General features: G+C 24.1%; 1 protein-coding gene across 1 annotated transcript in view; it reads right to left on the bottom strand.

Moving 5' to 3' along the window:
- The window catches only part of LOC135925497 (uncharacterized), a 60,053-nt gene that overhangs the window by 26,987 nt on the left and 18,640 nt on the right, over positions 1-14,426 (bottom strand). Inside the window, exon 6 of the mRNA XM_065460859.1 lies at positions 1,454-2,274. Coding sequence (XP_065316931.1) covers positions 1,454-2,274 — 821 coding nt within the window. The remainder of the gene's footprint in view (positions 1-1,453; positions 2,275-14,426) is intronic.

Raw genomic sequence — 14,426 nt, 5'->3', positions numbered from 1 at the left:
ATACATATAACACTCCCGCCAGGTTTTAAATATTATGATTGGCTTAAAAATACGAGTATATACAATCGATAAAAAACCTATAATAGGACAGGATTTTATTTTCTTACCCATTTTGACGAAGTCTTTGTTTTATTTTGGATAATATTTATTTTTTAAACTAATTATGTTAATAATAAAAATTGACTTGACCCTATATAGTGGATTGCTCATAAAATAATAAAAGCTATATATAATCTGACTTGTATCAAATTCTGTGTGCCATTTTATTTTAGGTCCTCAACCACCCCCGTCCATCATGGTTAAAGCTACTCCCCATAATATGAACCCTGAGCTAGCCTGCGCGCTAAATCTGATGCCTGCCCTCATCCCCACCCCTTACTCTCAATGGCACTAGAATTTTGCGATTAAAACTTTAACTTTTTTATTTATGACTTTAAATTTAGTTTTAATAATTTTAATACGTGTTTGTTAAATTTTTATAATTATGTATCGTAGTATATAAATAAGGACAATGAATTCTTTTTAAAATGGTTTTCAATGGGCATTATAATTTGGTTTTTAATTAGTTCTATTTCCGTTTCTTAATTTTATTTAATCCAATGGTTCAACTTTTTATAGTAGTAACACCGTCAATAAAATATAGGCCAAGCCCATGATCCGAAAAAATATTAATGTTATATTTCCTTTATATTCCTTGTTTTTTGTAAAAAATGTTTAAAAAATCAGAAGAAAATATTTCATATACATGAATATTTAAACTAAATATTATATAACATTAAAGTAGAGAATAAAATATTTTGAGTTTGAGATTTTTCCCATATATGATTACATAAAAATTCAATGTGACACAGGCCAGGTCTCGTTCTAAAAAATGCGGGAAGGTTCGAGTCAAAATAATCGATCTGTTTCTTATTATCAATGGTAGTGCCTGTATCGGCTAAAAAATTCTGTGTATCTCTATAGTTTATCCTCAAAGGTTATATCACGATAAGAAACTTATATGAAAATAAAAAACATTTTAGTTTAGAGTAGGTGGGATTCTAACTTGGAAGACATAGAATGCAAACATATCCCTTTTTTAAATACATTTAAAAAATAGGACTAATAATAACCAGTCTCTTTATTAAGGGCCATGCTATGGGGAGATGTTTTTCCCAAGGAACCAATATAGTCTTTGTGTTTCAGTTTAGACCATCCACAGTTCGGACCTTAACTAATCACTGGGTCATATATTTTTTCCTTTATTAGAGCAATTCCATTACCAAATTTTATTATAAAATTGCATCTTTTTGGGTATCAACATCTTCCCAATATATTAGTTTGGTGACTTAGATTGGTTTACCTTAGTTGGTAATTATTTATACTTCTTATGAGCTTTGTTTTTGAAAAGAAATACGATATATTCAAACAACTTAAAAATATCATACCTTTTTTCAGACATATAAAAAAATACTTTTTGCCAAGATTGAATGGACTTAGGATTTATTTCCGTCATATTTGCAGTGAAGCCATTATAATTTCCGGAATATTGATTTACTCTATAATTATTGGTATTGCTTGAGTTGTTAACAGATGGGTGGTAGTTGTTAATATTATTTATTATAAAAGGTTGATTCATCATGCAGATATTTCTCATATTGTTCTGGATCCCGTAATAGGCATTAGACGAAAAATGACCTCTTATACCATCATAGTGTACATCGCCATTATGGTCATAACCTGCCTGAATATTTTGACTGCTAGAGCTAGGATCGTATAGATAATAACCACCTTTGACGTACCTGCCTGGATCATTGTAATCTGCATAGTGCTTATTGGAACTTGATCTCTGAAGGTTCGTTTTGATGGGCTCGCAAGTTGTGTGGCGCTGGCTTTTAATTTTCTTGTGCTTTTTACTAGATTCCTTGGCTAGAGCCCCATATTTTCTAATCTTGGCATGATGGGTCCAATTTTGTAAAATGGGTATTATCTTGACTTTTTCAGAGGGGCCATGATTATATGATTTAGAATGATTCATATTGTATGATGTAGCTGGGTTTTCGTCATTCTCGGAATTTTTTGATCCCGGATTATTCGCGATGTTCAATTTATTAAATACATGATCCATATCGTTTACCCGGTTTAAATTGCTGGATGGAAGATCGATCATGCCCACATCAGGGCAAGGGCTAAGTAGTGTTTCATCTGATTCAGGAGTGACTAGAGAGCTTTCAGTGATATTGAGATTCGATGCCAAATCTATGATAGTCCTGATCAGTCGAAGAAGGGAAGTTTCTGGTATTATGGATGAAAACAGTTTTGTAAATTATTGCATAAAATTATAAAATGTTGGTACAAAACTCTTGCACTTTTAAAATCATTGTTGAAACTAACTACAAAATTAATATGTGTTTAAAAAAAATTGAACCCAAGAAGAGATTTCATGTTATATAGTTAACTAAAGTATCATAAATTTAAAATAAAGAAAATATATATAAGTAAATATTTTGATTTAAAAACATAATTTTTAAAAAATCTTATTCCCAATATCAGGGCTTCAAACTGAACCTTTTTGAGAACCTAAATCTAAACCAATTTATCAAAACTAGACTTACAAAAAAACGAATAGAATCGAATAATAATATTATTCGTATTCGATTCGAAGCTATTCGTATTCGTACGAATCGAATAATTTATTAATCGTATTCATACAATAAAATCATTATTCGATTCGATTCGAAAATTTTTCTAAAGCTTATAAAAAATATATAATTTTTAGCAAAAAAAATTATAAACAGATGTAATGTTTTAAGATGACACTGAATCGAATAATTTATTAATCGTATTCATACAATAAAATCATTATTCGATTCGATTCGAAAATTTTTCTAAAGCTTATAAAAAATGTATAATTTTTAGCAAAAAAAATTATAAACAGATGTAATGTTTTAAGATGACACTTTTTAGGATTCTCTAAACTAATTGTCATTAGCATATAAAAATTTACAGAAAATAAACGATATAAAACCCAATGATTTCATATACGATTTTTAGAATTAGAATTGCTTATAAAAAATATTTAAATTATTTCTTCAATCTAATCAATTTATTAAATTTTCTAAAAATGTACAATAATCTCATTTTATAAACATCAAAATATAATACACAAAAAATATAATTATGCTAGATCCGAATTTGATAACCAGTTTTTTAACCATAAAATCTTTCTAATAGTTTCCTCCTTCAAAGACATTCTATTTTTCATTATCTGAGAACAACGGCTCACAAGAAGCCGAAGATCCCTGAATTGACAATATATCAGTTGCCATTTTCGATAACACAGGAAAACGATCCCCATGCAATCTCCACCATTCTAGCGGACTTTTATTAGAACTGATTCTTAATTCATTAAGATATGTTTCCACCTCACATATTGATGAGATGTTATTTTGTTTGAAAATTTTATCCATGTTCTACTGTACTATTGCGCTAACTGATGTTGTATTGATATTATACTTCACTTAGTCTTCATTATATACATCCTTAAATTTTTCTAATAGAGTTGTTGTATCTATGTTATATGATGTTGGTAGTTGTTCCAAAAATTCCATTTTTAGTTTAGAATTTAATATTGTTGATATTATAGTATGAATATTTGTTAAGTTATAATAATTTTCTATTTTCTCAATCGCACGAGATCAAATGAATTTGGCTGTTCGATTAACGACTTGCAGTGGACCCTACAACGAGGGGTGGGGGAGTGGGTCCGAAGCAACTGCTTCAAAAAATTTGAGAGGGGGTACAAAAAAAAATTTTTTTTTAAATTTTTTATTTTAATATTTTTTTTTAAACATCCATCCATAACCAATTGATTTCTGGTTTATGTATGTAATAATAAGATCCCCCCCCCCTTATTATTTAATTTAATATGTATTGACGGAAATTTTAGATTGATGTTTAGTAAATTAGGTTGTTATCCAAAAATATTAACCAAAAAAATAAAATGTGTTAGAAGAAAATATAATATCTAACTCTTTTAATGATCACTAAATTTAATAGTAATATTATTGTGCATGAATCTTCACAGGCACATATGATGGCCGATTATGGAAGGCTTTCACACAACAAAAATTCCATATTACAATTTATAATACCCCAGAAAAAATGTGTGAATAATAACCGTTCTATCATAAGAATATTTATAAGATGTCTAGGTTATTTATTATCTCGTAACCAAGCCTTCTGGGGAAACAGGCAACAATAAGGCAATATGATGAGCCTTATTAAACTCATTGCAGATTCTGAACCTGTACTGAGAGAAAACAAAATAAGGGATTAAAAACGAAATTATATTCAAATCTATTATTATATAATAACATAAATATTCTCATTGAAACCATGAATATGGTTATAAAAAAAATTTAAAATGAGATTGAAATTAACAGGTGCTTTTCAATCATAGTTGATGGCACATTTGATATTTCGAAATCAGAAGCAATAGCTTTGATAGTAAGATATGTTAAAATTAGTGAGACTCCTAAGCCCATTGAAGGACTGATAGACATATATTGTATGGGAAATACAACTGGTCTCGATATTAAAAAGAATATAATATCCAAACTTGGCTTCATGAATTTACCTCTTGAATTCCGTCTCAAACATGAGTGGAAGAATCAATGAAGTGCAGGCTTTGATTAGAGCGGAGGCGCCAAAGGCAGCTTTTATTTGGTCCTATTGTCATCGATTAAATTAAATCATTGTTAAATTATGTCAATCAATAAATGAATTGCGAAATGTTTTTGAATATTAGACGAGATTATATATATTTTAATGGTGTTAAAAGATATGAGGTGCTCAAAGCATGTTAGAGTAATGCACTGACAAAATAGTAACGATTTCTACGCATCAAGAATACCACTCGGTAATATTATCTTATTTGTTTAGATAGAAGCTGGCTATAGTCTTATAAAGCTATTGTAAATTTTTTCTACTTTATGATGCCTTGAAGGCAGCTTTAACAAATTTAAAAAATTCTGAAGATACTGCCACTTCCACTATGGCTAGTGCTATAGTCTCTAAAATAAAATTTTATTTTATTTTATCACTTTGTGTTTTGGATAAAATATTGTTGATAACAAGTTTGGCTTGTACAAAATTTCAAACCATTTCGAAGGATATAAGGTTTGCAATAAATCAAATTCAATTGACAAGAGATTGCCTGATTAATTTGAGAAGTATAATTTTAATTATTGTCTTTAATTATTTTTTAATCCTAATAGATAATAACACTGAATTTTTGGATGTTTTTTTAAAGCACAGTATTTTATGAAGGAGAGAAATCTAATTTTATCATTGAAAAAAAATTAGTTAAACAACTTCATGTTTAGGTCTAATATTATATTTTCTAGCGGGCCTGGATTTTAAAAAATTTTTCTTAACGGGCTTGGGCTTGGTTTGAGCCTAAAATTATTAAATTTAGATTATTTAAAACAGTTGCTAATTTAAAGAAATATTGCCTTTTTTTCTTCTAATAATAATATATTTCAGTATTGTAAATAAAATGATTGCCTATATATTTAAATATTGTTTATTTTCATTAAATAAAAAAAAATTAAACTTTTGGATATGGGTTTGGCCGGGTTTGGGAAATTTTTTTGAAACTTATCATGGGCTTGGGCTGGGCTCGGAGTTTTTTTTAACATTAGATAAAGGCCGGACCGGGCTTGGGCCTAAAAAAATTTTTTTACTGAGGGCCTGGGTAAGGTGTCAAAAAATTAAGGCCCATGAAGGTCTCTGCAATAAATATTGATATAATTATAAATTCTTTCGCTTTCTCTTCCCCCAATTTACCTAAATTATTAATTTAAATATAATTTTTTTTTACATTTTATTTATATTATATATTAAAGATGCAATAAAAATTATTGTTAAAATTTATGGGTGTCAAAAAATAATTGGCCATTTTTTCGAGATGGGGGGAGGGGGACTTTCCAAGGGGGTATTCTGCTTCCATCCCTAAAAGTGTAGGGGCCATTGACGACTTGTTCATAACACCAAAAATTATTAAAAAGAAACCATATAAAATAAAATAATTAAATTTTAGTTTACTTTGTTGGGACGTTTCCCTTTTTATAACTTTATCAGAAAATATAAATTATGTATGATTTGGTAAGAAATAAAATAAAATAAAACGAAATGATATCCAAAGAAAATTTAATTACTTCATTTTAATTATACTTACAATAAAATATTTACGAAAAATTAAGAATATTTATAAATAAATATTTCGAATAATATGAATAGCACAATTATTCGATTCGGAATATTTCGAATAACAAATAATTCGTTTTAGGCCTTTCAAAACTAGAACAAAGAGCTTATGAGATACCCAAGTCTATTCTTAAACAAGAGTTTCTCATAAACCTAACAAAACAAAGAATGAGGTAATTAGCTCTCTATTAAATTGGTAACTTTAAATGATAAGCTAATTAAGGGAAATTCTGAATTCAATTCTTAATGCCAATTGAGAATAGAATTGTATAAAAGATGAAAATTATAAGAGTTTTTTTAGTCACTCTTTCTCTCCTACTTTGCCCCTTAAGCCATATATTTATTTAATTTCCTCGGTACGTAAAATTTAAAATTTTTTGGAAAATATTAATAATTTTTGAAAGAAACAAAATAACGAATACATTTTTTAGTGTAAAATATCCTCACTTCAGAGTTGTTAACATCTTTTTTTAAAAAAGGAGGTCAGCTAGCGCTCCTACCATTTAAAAAGGAGCTAGCTCCCGATCCAGAGTTTATAAAAGAAGTGTGTTCCCGCTCCAACTTTAAAAAAAAGAGCACCGCTTCTTTGATTTTATATTCAAATTATAAAGTATATAAAACAACATTGTTTTATCTATATATATTCATATCAAAAAAAATTAATTATGCAGCAAAAATTTTTTTAATCTTTTGCTTTTAAAAGTAGCAAATTCTAAATTTGAATCTGACAGGCAGCTACCCCTCTCGCCTAAAACCTATTACGCAATATGAAACATACATTCAACAAAAGCACTAGAGGAATAGGAGGGTATTGTATTTTATAAATAATTCTTTAAATTGTTATAATTAGTGTTGCGTAATCGGCTAATTTTAGACGACTACAAAACGGCTTAGCCGAGATTTTAGGTGGAAAAATCGGCTAAGCCTAATTAGGTAAAGCCTAAAAATCGGCTAAGCCTAATTAGGTAAAGCCTAAAAATCGGCTAAACCTAATTAGGCTAAGCCTAAAAACAGGCTAAACCTAATTAGGCTAAGCCTAAAAATCGGCTAAGCCTAAAAATGGGCTAAGCCTAAAAATTGGCTAAAATAAATTAGTCAAAATTCTGCATCGATGTTCAGCATTAATTATTACTTATTTATTTTATTATATTTAATGTAAATATTTTATTATTATCAACAAATAAACATGATATGATTTAATATTTTTTATTTATATTATTATATTTTGAAATGAAAATAAATTTGTTTATTTGATGTTTTTTTAATAAAAAAAATAATATGCTGCTATATTGTAAAAATGTAATATTCTTTTTAATATAATTTATTAGTGATTTTCACAATCTTCTTTGTAAATACATCTTTTATTGAGGAATTATATTATTTTATTAGATAAATAAACAATTTTTTAGGTAAAATCTTTTATCATTTTTTTAAAATTATCTATTTATTATTAAATGAGGTGGATTTTATGAAACTTTTTTGATGTTATTTTATATGATCTTTTTATGAATAATATTTTAATGTGACAATTGTCATAATCGTTCTTTTATAAGTTTTTTAAATTTTTTTGAAGAAAGTATGTTAAAATAACTATTAATAACATGTGTAAATATAAATTTAGTGAAGATGTACCAATGAAAAGTAACATGTCATAATCGTTAATTTTAAAGTTTTTTGAATTTTTTTGACGAAAATATGTTAGAATAAGTATTAATAACATGTGTAAATATAAATTTAATGAAGATTTACCAATGAAAAGTGACAATTGTCAAAATCGTTATTTTTAAAGTTTTTTGAATTTTTTTGACGAAAATATGTTAAAATAAGTATTAATAACATGTGTAAATATAAATTTAGTGAAGATGTACCGATGAAAAGTGACATTTGTCATAATCGTTATTTTTAAAGTTTTTTGAATTTTTTTGAAGAAAATATGTTAAAATAAATATTAAAAACATGTTTAAATAAAAATTTAGTGAAGATGTACCATAGAAAAGTGACAATTGTCATAATCGTTATTTTTAAAGTTTTTTGACGAAAATATGTTAAAATAAGTATTAATAACATGTGTAAATATAAATTTAGTGAAGATGTACCGTAGAAAAGTGACAATTGTCATAATCGTTATTTTTAAAGTTTTTTGAATTTTATTGACAAAGATATTTTAAAATAAGTATTGATAACATGTTTAAATAAAAATTTAGTGAAGATGTACTCTAGATAAGCGTAAATTATCATAATCGTTATTTTTAAAGTTTTTTAACGAAAATAGTTAACTTGCATCGATATTGATTTTATAATAGAAAAAAAAGTTTACCCAAATTTTAAACAAGATTGTCTGGTGAAAATTGGCAAAAAAATAATAATTTCTAACTAAGGATTAGATATTATGATATAAATTTTGTATATTAATTTCTGACCCTATGAACGGATGTAATAAAATGCCAATTTGCTTTTGTTTTTGGGGAAGAATCTATTATTACCATATGTTTTTTCTATGGCATATACTCAGGCAATTTTAATTTTAGAATCTATATTTTTACCCATTTACATCAAAGAAATTTTAAAAATAACGATTATGACAATTGTCACTTTTATATGGTACATCTTCACTATATTTTTATTTAAACATGTTATTATAACTCATTTTAACATATTTTCGTCAACGAAAATCAAAAAACTTTAAAAATAATGATTATGACAATTGTCGCTTATCTAGAGTACATCTTCACTAAATTTTTATTTAAACATGTTATAAATAAAAATTTTAAAATATTTTCGTCAAAAAAATTCAAAAAATTTTAAGAATAACGATTATGACAATTGTCACTTTTCATTAGTACATCTTCACTAAATATATATTTATACATGTTATTAATTATTTTAACATATTTTCGTCAAAAAAATTCAAAAAACTTTAAAAATAACGATTATGAAAATTGTCACTTTTCATTGTATTCACTAAATTTACATTTACACATGTTATTAATACTTATTTTATATATTTTCGTCAAAAAAATTCAAAATACTATAAAAATAACCATTATGACAATGTCAATTTTCTATGGTACATCTTCACTAAATTTTATTTAAACATGTTATCAATACTTATTTTAACATATTTTCTTCAAAAAAATTCAAAAAACTTATAAAAAAACGATTATGACAATTGTCACTTTTCAATGGTATATCTTCACTAAATTTTTATTTAAACATGTTTTTAATACTTATTTTAACATATTTTCTTCAAAAAACTTATAAAATAACGATTATGACAATTGTCACTTTTCTATGGTACATCTTCACTAAATTTTTATTTAAACATCTTATTAATACTTATTTTAACATATTTTCTTCAAAAAAATTCAAAAAACTTATAAAATAACGATATGAAAATTGTCAATTTTCTATGGTACATCTTCACTAAATTTATATTTACACATGTTATTAATACTTATTTTAACATATTTTCGTCAAAAAAATTCAAAAAACTATAAAAATAATCATTATGACAATGTCAATTTTCTATGGTACATCTTCACTAAATAAACATGTTATCAATACTTATTTTAACATATTTTCTTCAAAAAAATTCAAAAAACTTATAAAATAACGATTATAACAATTGTCACTTTTCTATGGTACATCTTCACTAAATTTTTATTTACACATGTTAAATATATTTATTTTGTCGTCAAAAAAATTATAAAATAACGATTATGACAATTGTCACTTTTCTATGGTACATCTTCACTAAATTTTTATTTAAACATGTTTTTAATACTTATTTTAACATATTTTCTTCAAAAAAATTCAAAAACTTTAAAAATAACGATTATGACAAATGTCACTTTTCATTGGTACATCTTCACTAAATTTATATTTACACATGTTATTAATACTTATTTTAACATATTTTCGTCAAAAAAATTCAAAAAACTATAAAAATAATCATTATGACAATGTCAATTTTCTATGGTACATCTTCACTAAATAAACATGTTATCAATACTTATTTTAATATATTTTCTTCAAAAAAATTCAAAAAACTTATAAAATAACGATTATAACAATTGTCACTTTTCTATGGTACATCTTCACTAAATTTTTATTTACACATGTTATTAATATTTATTTTGTCGTCAAAAAAATTCAAAAAACTTATAAAATAACGATTATGACAATTGTCACTTTTCTATGGTACATCTTCACTAAATTTTTATTTAAACATGTTTTTAATACTTATTTTAAAATATTTTCTTCAAAAAAATTCAAAATAACGATTATGACAAATGTCACTTTTCATTGGTACATCTTCACTAAATTTATATTTACACATGTTATTAATACTTATTTTAACATATTTTCGTCAAAAAAATTCAAAAGACTTTAAAAATAACGATTATGACAATTGTAACTTTTCATTGTTTTCACTAAATTTATATTTAAACTAGTTATTAATACTTATTTTAACATATTTTCGTCAAAAAAATTCAAAAAACTTTAAAAATAACGATTATGACAATGTCAATATTCTATGGTACATCTTCACTAAATTTTATTTAAACATGTTATCAATACTTATTTTAACATATTTTCTTCAAAAAATTCAAAAAACTTATAAAATAACGATTATGACAATTGTCACTTTTCTATGGTACATCTTCACTAAATTTTTTAAACATGTTTTTAATACTTATTAAAAAATTCAAAAAACTTATAAAATAACGATTATGACAATTGTCACTTTTCTATGGTGCATCTTCACTAAATTTTAATTTAAACATCTTATTAATACTTATTTTCTTCAAAAAAATTCAAAAAACTTATAAAATAACGATTATGACAATTGTCACATTAAAACATTATCCTTAAAAAGATCATATAAAATCATCAAAAAAGTTTCATAAAATCCACCTCATTTAATAAAAAATAGATAATTTTAAAAAAATGATAAAAAAATTATAAAAGATTTCACCTAAAAGATTGTTTATTTATCTAATAAAATTTACAATATAATTCCTCAATAAAAGATGTATTTACAAAGAAGATTGTGAAAATCACTAATAAATTATATTAAAAAGAATATTACATTTTTACAATATAGCAGCATATTATTTTTTTTTATTAAAATAACATCAAATAAATAAATTTATTTTCATTTCAAAATATAATAATATTAATAAAAAATATTAAATCATATCATGTTTATTTGTTGATAATAATAAAATATTTACATTAAATATAAATAAAATAAATTATTTTACTAAAATAAATAAATAATAATTAATACTAAGATTCGATGCAGAATTTTGACTAATTTAATTTTAGCAGATTTATATAGGCTTAGTTAGACGATTTTTAGGCTTAGACGATTTTTAGGCTTAGCCGATTTTTAGGCTTAGCCTTATTAGGCTTATGCATAGTTTTTAGCCGATTACGCAACACTAGTTATAATTATCAAATATATTTATTATCATATTGTTTGTTAAGAAAAATTTTTTTAGTATAATATCTCTTTGATAATCAATTTGATTGAATCCAAAAAATTTACTAAATCATAGGAAGGTATTTTCGATGAAATTAAAGTAATTTTTCGCTATTTTTTATATAAAAAAAATTTCCGACAAAATATGGTCAATATTAAAAAACATTTGGAGTTAGAAAACCCATATAAGCATGATGCTCAACTTCAAATTTCGAAAAAATAACGATTATATTAATATTTTTTTGTCTTTAATAAATATACATAGTGTTGTTAAACGGGTCATTTTGAGCCGATTTTTAAAAACGATAACTCAATATTTTATTAGGAAAAATATTATTCACTTAAGATTTTGTTCATAGGTGGCACAAAGAGTTGAACATCTTTTAAATAAATCTCGAGGGTTAGATAATATTTTTCTGGCTAAAATATTGAGTTAGCCGTTTTTAAAAAATCGAGCCGTTTAACTATACTAAATTAAATCTACATTACTAAAAGTTAAAGTCAAAGTTTTAGAGTTTTTCACTTAATATGTTATCTAAAAATACCATGGATTTATGATTAGTGTTGCGTAATCGGCTAATTTTAACCGACTACAAAACGGCTTAGCCGAGATTTTAGGTGAAAAAATCGGCTAGGCTTAGGTAAAGCCTAAAAATGGACTAAGCCTAAAAATTGGCAAAAATAAATTTGTCAAAAATTCTGCACCGATGCCTAGCATTAATTATTATTTATTTATTTTAGTAATAATTTATTTTATTTATATTTAATGTAAATATTTTATTATTATCAACAAATAATAAAGATATGATTTAATATTTTTTATTTATATTGTTTTAAATGAAAATAAATTTATTTGATGTTTTTTTAATAAAAAAAATAATATACTGCTATATTGTAAAAATGTAATATTCTTTTTAATATAATTTATTAGTGATTTTCACAATCTTCTTTGTAAATACACTTTTTTATTGAGGAATTATATTGTAAATTTTATTAGATAAATAAACAATCTTTTAGGTGAAATCTTTTATAATTTTTTTTATCATTTTTTTTAAATTATCTATTTTTTATTAAATGAGGTGGATTTTATGAAACTTTTTTGATGTTATTTTATATGATCTTTTTAATAATAATATTTTAATGTGACAATTGTCATAATCGTTATTTTTAAAGTCTTTTGAATTTTTTTGACGAAAATATGTTAAAATAAGTATTAATAACATGTGTAAATATAAATTTAGTGAAGATGTACCAATGAAAAGTGACAATTGTCATAATCGTTATTTTTAAAGTTTTTTGAAGAAAATATGTTAAAATAAGTATTAAAAACATGTTTTAATAAAAATTTAGTGAAGATGTACCATAGAAAAGTGACAATTGTCATAATCGTTATTTTATAAGTTTTTTGAATTTTTTTGACGAAAATATGTTAAAATAAGTATTAATAACATGTCTAAATAAAATTTAGTGAAGATGTACAGTAGAAAAGTGACAATTGTCATAATCGTTATTTTTAAAGTTTTTTGAATTTTATTGACAAAAATATTTTAAAATAAGTAATGATAACATGTTTAAATAAAAATTTAGTGAAGATGTATTCTAGATAAGCGACAATTGTCATAATCGTTATTTTTAAAGTTTTTTGATTTTTGTTGACGAAAATAGTTAATTTGCATCGATGTTGATTTTAAAATAAGAAAAAAAGTTTACCCAAATTTTAAACAAGATTGTCTGATGAAAATTGGCAAAAAATAATAATTTCTAACTTAGGATTAGATATTATGATATAAATTTTGAATATTAATTTCTGACCCGATGAACGGATGTAATAAAATGCCAATTAGCTCCTATTTTTGGGGAAGATTCTATTATTACCATATGTTTTTTCTATGGCACATACTCAGGCAATTTTAATTTTACAATCTATATTTTTTTTATTTAAACATGTTATTAATACTTATTTTAACATATTGTCGTCAAAAAAATTCAAAAAACTTTAGAAAATAACGATTATGACAATTTTCACTTTTCATTGGTACATCTTCACTAAATTTATATTTACACATGTTATTAATACTTATTTTAACATATTTTCTTCAAAAAACTTATAAAACGATTCAATTGTCACATTAAAATATTATCCTTAAAAAGATCATATAAAATAACATCAAAGTTTCATAAAATCCACCTCATTTAATAAAAAATAGATAATTTTAAAAAAATGATAAAAAAATTATAAAAGATTTCACCTAAAAGATTGTTTATTTATCTAATAAAATTTACAATATAATTCCTCAATAAAAGATGTATTTACAAAGAATGTGATATAATCACTAATAAATTATATTAAAAAGAATATTACATTTTTACAATATAGCAGCATATTACTTTTTTTATTAAAAAAACATCAAATAAATAAATTTATTTTCATTACAATATATAATATAAATAAAAAATATTAAATCATATCATGTTTATTTGTTGATAATAATAAAATATTTACATTAAATATAAATAAAATAAATTATTTTATTAAAATAAATAAATAATAATTAATGCTAAGCATCGATGCAGAATTTTGACTAATTTAATTTTAGATATAGGCGTAGTTTTTAGCCGATTACGCAACATTATTTATGATATAAATTCCATCTTATGTTGGACCTATCAAATAACTTCCCAATTCTTT

This window comes from Gordionus sp. m RMFG-2023, chromosome 1 (assembly GCF_954871325.1).
Source record: "Gordionus sp. m RMFG-2023 chromosome 1, tfGorSpeb1-WG-v2, whole genome shotgun sequence".
In the NCBI taxonomy this organism is placed as follows: domain Eukaryota; kingdom Metazoa; phylum Nematomorpha; class Gordioida; order Chordodea; family Parachordodidae; genus Gordionus; species Gordionus sp. m RMFG-2023.
This window is presented reverse-complemented; position numbering and strand designations above follow the sequence as displayed.